This window comes from Centruroides vittatus, unplaced genomic scaffold, assembly GCF_030686945.1.
Source record: "Centruroides vittatus isolate TY-2023 unplaced genomic scaffold, ASM3068694v2 contig_875, whole genome shotgun sequence".
NCBI lineage: Eukaryota > Metazoa > Arthropoda > Arachnida > Scorpiones > Buthidae > Centruroides > Centruroides vittatus.
In genome coordinates, this window is record NW_027122567.1 from 3501205 (window position 1) to 3514410 (window position 13206).

A 13206-nucleotide genomic window follows, 5' to 3' on the forward strand; every position below is an offset into this window, starting at 1 on the left:
AATTACAATTTGATTATGTACAGTATTTATTTTTTTGGTTGCATTTGTAGCATTCTCACCACTTAAAAATAAAAAGTATAAAACATGTCTTTTATATTCATCGGTTACTTCCATTTTAACGAAAATAAACAGCTGAAATGTTCACAATTCTGAACAGTATTATATGAATGAGATCCAATTTAACACTCCAGTGTAAAAATTATCACATTAGACTGACATTTTTAACAGCAAAACAAGATTTTTCTCAAGGTCATAAAAATGTGCATGGACTTATGGACTGACCTGATACTTGTTTTATTGCTCTTAGAAAGCAATCATTCTGGATAGTTCTTTCCATAATGAAAAAATTTACAAAATTTAGATAAAAATGGAATGCTAAAATAATTGTGGAAGTAGTCAGTACTGTATTTTTGTGCATATAAGTTATGGCAGCATATAAGTTATCTTCCCTAAAATTGCTAGAACAAAAATAAAACTTTTGCATAATGTACTCATTTATATATCTCATACCTAGCCATTACTCTGTAGATACAAGTTTGTAATTGCAATTTAAAGTTGCAGGTACAGAGTAAATTGACATATAACCTATTCCATTACATAACTCTCACCATCTTTCAAATTATCTTTTAAACATAATCTGCGAGTTATTATGCACAAAAAATGCAGTATATGCAGAATTAATGAGCACTGAAGTTTTAATAATATATAGTACATTATAATGATCAAAATTTAAAAGAACAACAAAACTGTGTATCTTAAGGATAAAGAAGAAGTATTCTCTGGGATCATTGATAAATTACATAAAATTGTTTTTATACTTTTCAACTACCATTCCTTTCCCTGTAACTTTCCACAATACTGTCACACATATCCACTCCTGAAATTACATAATTTATTTCTTTGATCAAACCTTTTAAAGAAACGTAAAATGGTTCCTTAATAATTTAATTGATCTTATAGACCATTTTCCTACTTTTACCTGCTTCAAGTCAGAAGGAATGAGAGTTTAATATTTTTAGAGATTTTCAGATAATATCTTTGCAATCAGAATTTTCTAAATTATTTAATTAAAATTAAAAATTAATTTGTTTTTACAGTTTACTCATCTTAAAATGAACATCAATAAAGGAAATTCTTGTTTTAAAGCAAATTTTTGCCATTACCCTGGCTAAATGCCACTGACACAACATTAATTTTAACATGATAAAGCAAACAAAAATTTTACTAGAGTTTGTTAAACCAAACTAAATTATCTTCACAACTCCCAAGAAATAACCTTACTTCCAATAATGGTTGCTTTTTACATTTTTTGACATGAATAATAAAAAGTGGTACTGTAATAAATATTCCATTTTGAGTAGAATAGATTTTCTTATAGTAAGCAAAGATTGGTTTCACCTCTAATTGTAGACCAATCCAAACGTCTGGTTTTAGCAGACCATTCTACTGTACTTAGAAAATAGAAGTTAAAGTTTAAGGACACCCATTTTTCTAAAAGGATGCAGACCTATGCAAACACATGCTAGTCTGCATATTGGGGAGTGTGTATACAGTGATGTGAGGTTTGGATACTTTACACAAATTTGGCTCCTTTTTTACTCTTTTTTACTTTTTCAAACAATCTTTAACAGAAAAATATCACAGATTTCTTTTAGCTTTGTTTTGTTTAACCACTCCGATATACTGCTCTACACTTAAATGGCAAATACTGCCTCCTCCTCATTTTGCTTGATTTGAAAATCATTTAGAACAATAATTTTTTTGTAAATAAATTTAATTTTATTTAACTTTATTTAGTAAATTCATTCAAAATGTTATAATTTAGAGATTTTGATTATCTGTTAAGACTTAACTCCCTGAATTATATAACCTTGACTTTGACTCAAAAAATCATTTATACAAATTTTTGATAAAGCAAACTAACTACTGTTCCCCTAGTGATTCATATTAATGAGAGTTGACTGTACTAATATTTATGTAAAATGGATAGTATAATTGCCTATCTTTACATCAAATTTGATAGTAATTAATTAAAATTAGTCTTAAATATTAAAATAGCCAAAAAGTAAGAGCAGTTTATACTTATTTTCCTCATCTTCAGAATCTACATTTAATAAATTTTAAAAATAAAAAGTTAACATAATAATAACACTCATTAAAAACACATTATGCAACAGAAAAAAATTTCATGATGACTTTAATGACATTACTAAAGTCAATGCATATTGAACTTTGCTTCAAGTCAAAAAGAGTATCAAGATAATAAGACACTTTAATGAACCAAAACAAAAGAGTAGAGGATTTTGCCAAGTACTTCCAAATTTAAGGTGTTTAGTCTTACATTGGATATTATCATTCAGTTAAAAATCCAATATACTAGCCTATACAAAATTTTCAAAACTTTGTCAGTTAGATTTCTAGAAAATTTGACTGAACAAATCTTCAACATGAACCTAATAACCGGTGCAAGTCTAATTAATTTTCTACGGCGAACGTTTTTGGACTCCACTCTGGGTCCATTCTCAAGCCTAAATTCTGTTCCATTCGGTGTTCGACAAATTGAATATTCCCAATCGTGTGCCATTTGGAAATTGAAAAATGTTCCATTAGCTTCTGTAGAACCTTTACCCGAAAAAACGCTTCCCATGTTCAATTTATATATCTTAAAAACTTTAAAAAACTTAAACAGCTCAAACCCTTCAATAAAAAGACCGTCAGCATCTTTCCTTTCCTTTACTCCGTCTACTCTTTTTGCAGTAGGGCCTGCCAAGCTAGCGATAACTTCACCTCGTCCTTTGCATTTATCGACTGGGATGATTGGAAGGCCTTATAAATTTCCATTTGCTCTAACCATCAAATTTGATCAGCATGCTGATGGTAGCCAGTGGTAGCCAGTAGTTTCGCAGTGGTAGCCAGTAGTTTCGCAGCATGCTGATGGTTAGAGCAAATGGAAATTTATAAGGCCTTCCAATCATCCCAGTTGATAAATGCAAAGGACGAGGTGAAGTTATCGCTAGCTTGGCAGGCCCTACTGCAAAAAGAGTAGACGGAGTAAAGGAAAGGAAAGATGCTGACGGTCTTTTTATTGAAGGGTTTGAGCTGTTTAAGTTTTTTAAAGTTTTTAAGATGTATAAAGTGAACATGGGAAGCATTAACAAATAAAATAGACATATGATTAATTAAACTGGTATACTTATTTTTCATATTAGAAATGAAAACAATTTGTAAATTTAATGAAGCTATTGTTTAAAGCAGTGTTTCTCAACTTATGTGCTGTGACTTGGTATGTCATGAGAGTGCCTCAGTGTGTTGCATAAATATTAAATATTTTTTAGAATTTTGATCAAGCTCTTTGTAAAATTTCATTTATCTTTCATTTTTTACTGCTGGCCAATTGAAGGGAGAAGGAGGTATTCACTAAAATGCTGATTGTTACAAAATTTGCATCATCAGCATATAACCCCTTCACAAAAGCTGCATTAGTATATATGTATGTATGTTGGTATATTAACCCTTTGGAGCTTCTATAAATGTTGCAACTTACCGGCTTAAAGACTCTTTACACATTGATTCAAATATTATTTTTATTTTTATAATATGTTTGTAAAATTATGTTTTGTCTTCATAAGTTTAACTTCTGTATTATTAAAATTTTTTAAAATCAGTCACAATTTATTTTAAGTTATGGTGTGTTACAGGAATCTTATTAAATTCGAAGTGTATTGCTAAACTGAAAAGGTTGGGAAACACTGGTGTAAAGCGTAAATAAAGGTGAAGATTTCATTTAGAAATGAATGAGAATACATTTACAGTCTGCATACATTTTGTATTTTGTATTATACATTTGTAGATAATTTTTGCAAAATTTATTTTTTAATAAATTAAATTTTTAATATGTTAAAATTGCATTTGAATCTTGAAAATTCATGAAAAATAGTTAAAAATTTCAAAAAATTTTAATTGAAATAAATGTTTAAAATAGTATGTAAACAATTATAACCAAATTAATAAGTCCAAATATTTTTCCATTTTTATTTTGATAATGTTTTTGATTTATGGCATGATTACAGATTAAAGAGTAGTTCTAGTATAAAGTGCCTAATTTATTAATTAATTGACAGAATTACATTTGTTAATAATGCATAATTGGCAGTATGTGATAGTGAATAAATTCCTGTTAAGACATCATTGAAATGGTTTATTTTATCTCGCAATTTGATCCAAAAATTAAATATACTTGAATTGAATTCAATATTTCCAAATTGGAATTCACTAAATTTTTTTATTTTTATTTTTTAAATTTTGATCATTTTTATTCTTAATTTGTTTCTATGTAACATTTTTGATTACAAAACAAATAAAAAAAAGCAAAAAATTATTTTACATATAGAATGCATACATTCATATCAAGCTATTCTGAATATTGTTCTTTCATTGTATTATTTAAATTTGAGAAAGAATAACAATAGATAACATTTCAGATGCTAATAGCTTAATTTAATAATAATGAAAACAAAGAAAGAAAAATAGTACAAATAAATTAGATCTGTTTATACAATAAAAATAAATACAAACATGTAATTAAATATATATATACAGTGGTACCTCGTATAACATACTTAATCCGTTCCAGGTGCACGTCTGTTAAGTGAAACGTCCGTTATACGAAATGCATTTTCCCATCGAAATACATGTTAAAACATCTAATTCGTTCCACAGCATAAAATAACCGTACTGTATCATTAAAAATATGAACACGGGGTGTGTTCTTTTATTCTTCTGCATAACTCTGCGCGAGCGACATCCGTTAAAAAATTCCTGCGGAACGTGTTCCTAAATTCCAGTGGGAGTGCATGCCATCGAACGGCAAAAACGGCCGCTTGTAGCAGTAGTTTATGGTGGAAAGCAACATGGCGTCCTCCATGGCTAAGATAGTTTCATTTCCGGGTCCATTATGTGGTTTTATGAATGAGAATTTAGAAATTGTGAAAGCGCGAGTTAGTGCACGCAGTGATGTAAGTGTCTTTACAAATTTTTTTTAAGCTATTTTGAATGCTCTTTCAACAAATAATCCATTTTATGGTTAAATTGGGACCCTTCTTTTGCCTTTTAAAGCTCATAGTTTAGAATTATAGATTCTCCATCACGATACTATTGATAGTGTGGGCGCCGCCATCTTTCTTTCACTGTTGTTCCTAAATGCCTACAAACAGCAGCGCACTCCCGTAGTAGTGGAGACACAGAGTGATTGCTATTAAGAAATGCACCCATGGAGCAGTCACCAATTATGCCAGAAAGTCCGTTGTTCACAGCCAGTCCGTTGCTCGAGTCACGTAACAGCCAAACAGAAAGTCCGTTGTTTGCAGCGTCTGTTATTCGAGGCTTACATTATACGAGGTATCACTGTATATATATAAAAGAACTATGCAATGATATACATATTATAAGAAATAAAAATTTATTCACAGGATTTAAAATTTTACACTAAAATTAATATCAATATCTTTACCAGACAGTGCTTATCATTCTTATCAAACTTATTCATTCATGTTTTTAGATGTACAGTGGAACCTCGCTTAACAAGCACCTTGCATAATGAGTGTTTCACATAACGAGCAAAACAAATTGTTAAAAAATGACTCGCTTAATGAGCGATGTTTCGCATACCAAGTGACCAGGAGAGTGGAAGTCCCAGATTGTGTGCATACTTTATCAGTCTGTGTTTAGTACTCATTCTGCTAGCATCTTAGTGTGGCTTGTGATCACACATTTTTCCAAACTTGTGTTTACACATATTACTTATAAACATCAACAACCATAGCCGTTATATAATAAACATGCCAAACGATATGCCAAATTCTTGGGCTATGTAAAGACTATAATTAAAGATTAGAAATTAATTTATTTGACTAGAGGTAGGCAGTTATGCTGCCATCTCATAGTAAATTTAATGACCAATTCCAAATTAAATTTTAGAAATGTCTAAATTAAAAATTAGTTATTTATAATTATTACATTAAATACAAGATGGCAGCATAACTGCCTACCTCTAGTCAAATTAATTAATTTCTAATATTTAATTATAGAATTTACATAGCCCAAGAATTTGGCATATCATTTGGTGTGTTTATCAGACATATTTTTTGTTTTCTGCAAATAAAATTTTCATTTTAGGTAGGTTCATTCCGCACAAGAAGAAAAGACAATGATGTTTTAATGTTAAAAAGACAATGTTGCTTAACAATGTAAGGTTTCTTTGAATAAACATTATACATAAAATATTTCAGTATTTTTTTTCGGCGTGGAATGCATTATCATATTTTAGGTTAATTTATATGGGAAAAATTGTTTTGTTTAATGAGTGTTTCACATTACGAATATGATTCTGGAACAAATTATGCTCGTTAAGTGAGGTTCCACTGTACTGAATTATTATTTGAAAAAGTTTAAAGGGCTTTATTTATATTTTCTGTTATTTTTAGAGGCCAATTTTATTTTAAGTTTTTACTGAGGCAAAATTTTCAGTTAAAGATATAGATATTGTCTTATTCAATTTTTACTCTTTTCGGGTTAGCCAAAAAAATTCAACTCATTCTCAAGATACAAAAATAAATTTCTCCTAATATGCTGTAGTTTTTATGAATAATTTTCATCCAGTCTTTAAAACAAGACAAATTTCCAAATATGTATCATATAAAATTTAACAAACAAACAATAAATATAATATTACAAAGACATTTCAAATTAAATAATTTGCTATTATGAGAAAAGCAAAGACAACGATAGAAACAAAAGTTGTAAGAATAACATCAGTACATTGAAAAATAATTTTAAAGAAAATATGGCATTAGTTTTAGTTAAAAATTACATAGAGTTTTCCACTTTTACTGTCAGTGATATTAGTGATCTTTTAACATATTACAATTACTTATAACACTAGTCTTCTGAAGTAATAGGATTTTCATATTACTTCAGAAGTTATCAAGTTCGAAAATCTGTTCCATCGAACGTTTTTTATAAGTTGTCCGTTTTCACCTGATGAAGAACTTTTATGTTCGAAAACATTTGTGAAAAATTGTAATTATATCTGATAACGCACCGTTGTTGGTTTTTGGTGAGAAGTTACTATTTTCATATTATTGTAACCCCATGTTAATAGACAATTATCTGTACATACTGACATTTCTTGCTTTCAGATTATATTGAATTATGTTATAGAAGTTTTCCATTGATCAAGAGAGTAAATTAAATCATTAATGGCATCTTGGGCACTTCTTCATGGTCTTCAATCTGGCACTATTAGGCCAGTACATTAATTAATAAAGAAAATGATGAAAATACACTCTATGGAACTGTTAAAGGTTAAGTTATGCTTACTTTTTACAAGATAAACTTATTTTTTACAAAATATATGTCTGAAAAGGTAAAATAATCAATTGGAATGTGTGCTAGCTTCACTTCTTATAATATATTTAGATGGACTATATCTTAGTCGTCTTAATTTTTGATTATATGATTTAAATTCATCTAGATTGTTTGCTCTGTAAAACAGAAATGATTTTTAGTATGCTGTTTTATTTCACTCAAATAGTATTGTGTAATTTGAATATAAATAGCAAATATTTTCAATTTTTAAACTATTGTGGAAAATTATTAAAATAAATTAATTTAATAAGATGGAAAATATGTAGATGAGAGATTAAAATCAATAGATTCTTACATTTTGTAAATATTACCAAAGATAGTAAACTAACTTAATTCAAATGATGATTTTTGAAACTGGTTATATTTTTTAATAAGCAGAATAAAATTATGATGATAAATTTATTAAATAGAATATTTTTAGTGATATTTATAACAATATATTCTTTAAATATAATGACAACAATAATTAATAATAATGTCATGAGCATTGCCTAATTCCTGAAATAATTCTCTGTATATACCTCAAAATTTTTTTATTTTTATTGACATTTATATTTTTAAAAAAATATGTTTGTTTATAGATCTGTTAACAAAAACAAAATTTATATTGTAAATTATATGTTTAAAAAATAGTTAATATAAATAAAATAATACACATTGTTTTTATGATTTAAATACATTTTAAATAAAAGAACACATTAAATATCTGGATATTTATTAAAAGCATATTTTACTGTAAATTATTTAACATTTTAAATAGGAATAACTCAATGACTAGTAAAATAGAAAAACAAATTTGCTGAGCATAAAAATATGTCCCACTAACCATGTATAGCTTTGCCTTTAGAATTACACTGACATTTTCGACCCATTTTTAGGGTCATCTTCAGGTGTTCTATAAATATTTATAGAAATATTTATTATAACATCTATAAATATTTATAGAATAATATATATATATAACACCTGAAAAAGACCTAGAAATGGGTTGAACACATTAGTGTTATGTTCTAAACATTATCTGCAAAGCTATACAACGGTAGTGGAATGTATTTGTATTTATTATCGCTTTGTTTGTTGGATGGATTTGATTTGTTGAGCATTGTTAATATTGACATTGGACACACTGCCTGGTAAAGTAGCTTTAATACACTGGATAAGAAAGCCAGTAATATAGCTTGTTTCATTTGAAATGGAAATTAGCTTGTTTCATTTTGAAATGGTTGTGTTACCTGCTAAAACAGCAGGTAACACAACCATTATTATTGTAATATCATAAAATAATTTTAAATTTATAGGTTACATAAAGGTTAACATATACAGTCTGTCCTATGTAAAACTGACTCCAATCATAGATTGAGTAAATTATTATAATTATTATATTGGAAAAGAAAGGAATAAATAAAATAAAATAAAACAAAGAAACTCTTCAATCTTAGTTTCATTCATAAAACATAAATCATTTAACTAACACCTCTCTATTTAAGGCAGCCTGTTTTACATGGGGCATCTTGTATTATACTTTGCAGATTTGAAATCAGTTTTATGCTGTTTAGAACATACAGCAAGTACCGTAATATTTTATTATTTATTAAAAATGACGTGATAAATCATTCATTTTAAGTACATTTACATCTTAGTTGCCAGCAATTTACAAAACTTTATGAATAGTGATGATATATTTAACATATTAATTTTCATATTAAACTCTTTCCTCTCTTTCTCTCTCTCTCGTGCTTGATTTTCTTTAAAACTAATGTTTGCAAGAAAATTTTCTCTAGAATAGTGTATTGCTGAAACTTCTACTGTACAACTGAAGTGTAATCATATTAGATTTTATTTTAATGTTACATTGCTATTTAAGTTTATTATATGATTTATTTCTATTACTTGAAATGTTATTTCAAGTCATTGTCATATTTTTCTTTATACTATTGATATATTATTTTTTTAAGTAACATATTAAAATTTTTTTATGATACTCCATTTGAAATTTTTTATAATGAACTATTACTTTAAATTCTGAATATTTCTCTTAAAGGTATTTTTGAGTATATAACCTACAGGTTATTCATGTTTAGAAGATAGTTTGAAAGGGGATGTGAGTTATATCTCAATTTTAAATTACAATCACAAACTCATGACTATGAACAAATGGCTGTTCTTAAAGATGCAAGATATATGATGGATCTGTGCAAAGATTTTATTTTTGTTATGCAAAGTATTTGTTGTTGCAGGTTATATACACAAAAATATAGTAATTAAATTCTTATTTATATACAATATTTTACAATAAGTTTACTTTAAGTACAGTTTAAAATTTCTTTCTTTTTAACTTTTGAATAATATTCCTTATGTGAACTTTAGAATTTTAGAAATTTTTAAAAATTTTAGAAAGATTAATAACAATACAATATCATGTTCAATATAATGCTATAGAACTGTTAATGTATTTTAGGCATGGACAATTTTTTTAAATGGTGGGCCAAATAAAATATTTGTAAAGTATATATGGATCAAATTTTTTTGCTTACAATGATTTATATAGACTGATTTCTAGAGTAAATTATGCCAAACTGCTATACAAAATACCAATGATCACCAAGAAAACTTCCACAACAAGGAAAATTATGTTTAATTAATGCAAATGTTTTCAGTCATTTTAAAAGACCATTTGTAAATTCCAGACCTAAAAGCTAGGTCCTGGAAGTCTTTGGCATTCTTTAGCAGATTGTACACTGTTGGGTTTCTAATATATATTTTCCAATTTATATTTTTAGATAATTTGTATTAGAAAGTCTTTAGAGGAGTGCTATATTTTATCAGGATCAGTCTCTCAGTTATGTCCAAAATATGGAGGGAGAACTTTTGCCTTTTTTTAGTGAATGTAAACTTTTGGATTAACATATTTATCTTCTACAGACTATAACCATGATAAATTGCAATATCCCTGATGTATTTTAACTCCATTAAGAGATCATTAACTTTTGAGGCGTGAGTGTAGGCTCTTCTAATGAGATTTGAATACTGCCATATATAAACCTTAATTTATGTCTGTCCATCTTGTAAGAGTAAGTGGATGTTCAGTAAATGCACTTCCTTTTTGCTTCCCTGCTCTTGGTAACAGGTAGCCTGTATGTGTTGCCATTGAATGCTGATGTAAGTGTATCATCATCATATTTTATTGAGGATCATATAATGAGAATGATGATATTGTTATTACATAGTCCTTAAAAATGATCATTATTTAAAGATATTTACAAAAGATAATATAATTTAAAAGATGTTTATAATAAATAAAAAATAAATGTTTTTTTATTAAAAATATATCCAGGATAGTTATTTCATAGCTTTTCTCATTTTTAACTTTTTCCTTTCAATTCTCATTTTCACTTGCATTCAAAAACAAAATATTATTTTTATCTTTGTGCATAAAATTTATGAATATTTTTCTCATGAAAGTGAAATATTTGGTAGAATTATTGATACATGACAATAAATCTTTTGATGAATATTTTATAAAAACAAAAAATAGCAAATTTACACTACTTGTCCAACATAATTAGTTTTCCTGAGCACTTCTTGTATTATCATTATTACTATTAATTATATTTAAGAAACAAAATCTAAATTATTTCTATTAAAAACTATTATTTATATTTATTTTTACTTTTATGTATATTATACAGAAGTGTTCTTGTGATTATTTTTTCTTAAAAAATTACAGAACCATATATAATTTCTAAAATATAACATCAATAATACTAATGATGGTGATATAAAAAGTTTTAAGAAAAATAATATTTTTATCAATAGCTTCATATAAAATATTTTTTAATTAAATCATTACATTGATTTAATAATTCTTACTATATATTTTATTTTTCATATTATGTAAGAAATTTATAAGTTTTACAAAGTTGCATGCTAGCATAAAAATACTATGAAAGAGCTATAAAAGAACTCTGCATATCTTGTGTTAAACAGAAATTAGTAAGCATTTTTAAAATAAGAATCATTATTGATATGAATAGTTTAATAGGAGTCTTTTGGAACAAAATTCAATTTTAAATTTAATTAATATAATTTGTTAAAACTTTTAATTATTAATATTGTTTAGAAGGTTAACTCTGCTTTAGGGCAAACTTTAATGCAAATTACAGTTATTAGTTTCTTAACTTTCCTCAATGTAATTATGCATCATAAAAATTATATTATGCTTTAATGAGTTTTAAAAATGTTTCTTTAACATAATATTTTTGACTATGTGTTTATCATCATAGGTTTTAAAGATTAATTTGAATATTTGTCTAATATTTGTGGGTATAGTCTAAAAATATGTACATAAAATGAACTGTATTAGAAGCTCAATAAAGCATAATAATTCAATATTTTATAATAAAATATAACAAATTTCAGTTAACTTTTAGTTTCAGAGTAAATAGTTTATTTATTATGCATTTATGATAAATCATAAATGCATAATGAATAAAATTACATATAATTAGAAAATTAAAAACAATATTAACTAAGAAGTTGTCATTTTAGGTTGTGATTGAATTATCTTCAGCTCCTTTAGACAACGAAAGTGAATGGTATTTTTTAACTAGCCATGAAGATAGTTTAGCTGCACAGTTGGTAAGATGTATTAATTTATTTTGTTGGATTGAGAAATTAATATATTGAAAAAATATACGAGGTGTGTCCGGAAAGTAAGTACTGTTTCGTTCTACCGCCACTGCAGCAGTAGTATCGCAGTTCAGCGCATGTGCACTTGTGTCTCTGGTTGATTGTCAGTCCAGTGATGCCATTACAGCTGGATTGTTTTGTTTTTCCATGTGTTAGTGAGCATTCAAAATGTTTAAGACAATTGCCGATTTAGCTGACTGTGAAATGCGTTCTGTAATATAGTTTTTGAACGCAAAGAATGTTAAGCCAGTTGAACTTCATTGTCAACTTGTAGAGATTTATGATGAAAATGTAATGAGTGATGGAATGGTGAGAAAGTGGGTTCGACAATTCAATGATGGACGCACCAATGTTCATGACGAAGCACGGAGTGGCCAGCCTTCTGTTGTCAACGGTGGTTTGGTTGCAAAAGTGAATGAGAAAATTTGTGAAAACAGACAGTTCACAATAAGATTGCTTTGTGATGAGTTTCCACAAATTTCAAAAATTGTTTTGCATGAGATTGTCACAAATCACTTAAATTATTGCAAATTGTGTTCCCATTGGGTTCCCAAAAGCTTACGGATGTCCACAAAACAAACCTACAGCCCTGACCTCGCATCTGCAGACTACCATTTGTTCTTGAACTTGAAGTGTGATTTTGGAGGGAGGTGCTTTGCCAGTGATGATGATGCAACAACCAATGTTCAGCAGTGGCTGTCTTCACTGGCGGCATCTTTCTTTGAAGAGGGTATAGACAAGTTGGTTTCCCAATATGACAAATGTCTGAAAATGGTGGTAACTATGTAGAAAAATAGTTTCCGACATGCTCTTTCATGTAAAAATGAATTTTGTTTTGAGAAAAGATTTTTTATGCGAGTTTTTCCAAAACGGTACTTACTTTCCAGACACGCCTCATATATTTAAGTTATACAGTAAGACCCCCACTTAATGCAGGGGATGCGTCCCTAGACAACAAAGTGCTAAATGAAACAGCATTAAACGAGGTCATTTTAACATAGAGTAAATAGGGAAAGGGGAACACTCAACCAAAAATAAACAGATTTACTTTAATTTTAAGTTAAAAAAGTTTTAAATTATTTTTATATTAAT

General features: G+C 27.7%; 1 protein-coding gene across 6 annotated transcripts in view; it reads left to right on the forward strand.

Annotated features, from left to right (window-relative positions):
• Window positions 1-13206, forward strand: part of LOC136983036 (regulating synaptic membrane exocytosis protein 2-like) — a 341614-nt gene that overhangs the window by 165848 nt on the left and 162560 nt on the right. For all 6 annotated transcript variants that reach the window (XM_067279650.1, XM_067279651.1, XM_067279653.1 and 3 more), the window contains exon 11: window positions 11974-12063. In XM_067279650.1, coding sequence (XP_067135751.1) covers window positions 11974-12063 — 90 coding nt within the window. The remainder of the gene's footprint in view (window positions 1-11973; window positions 12064-13206) is intronic.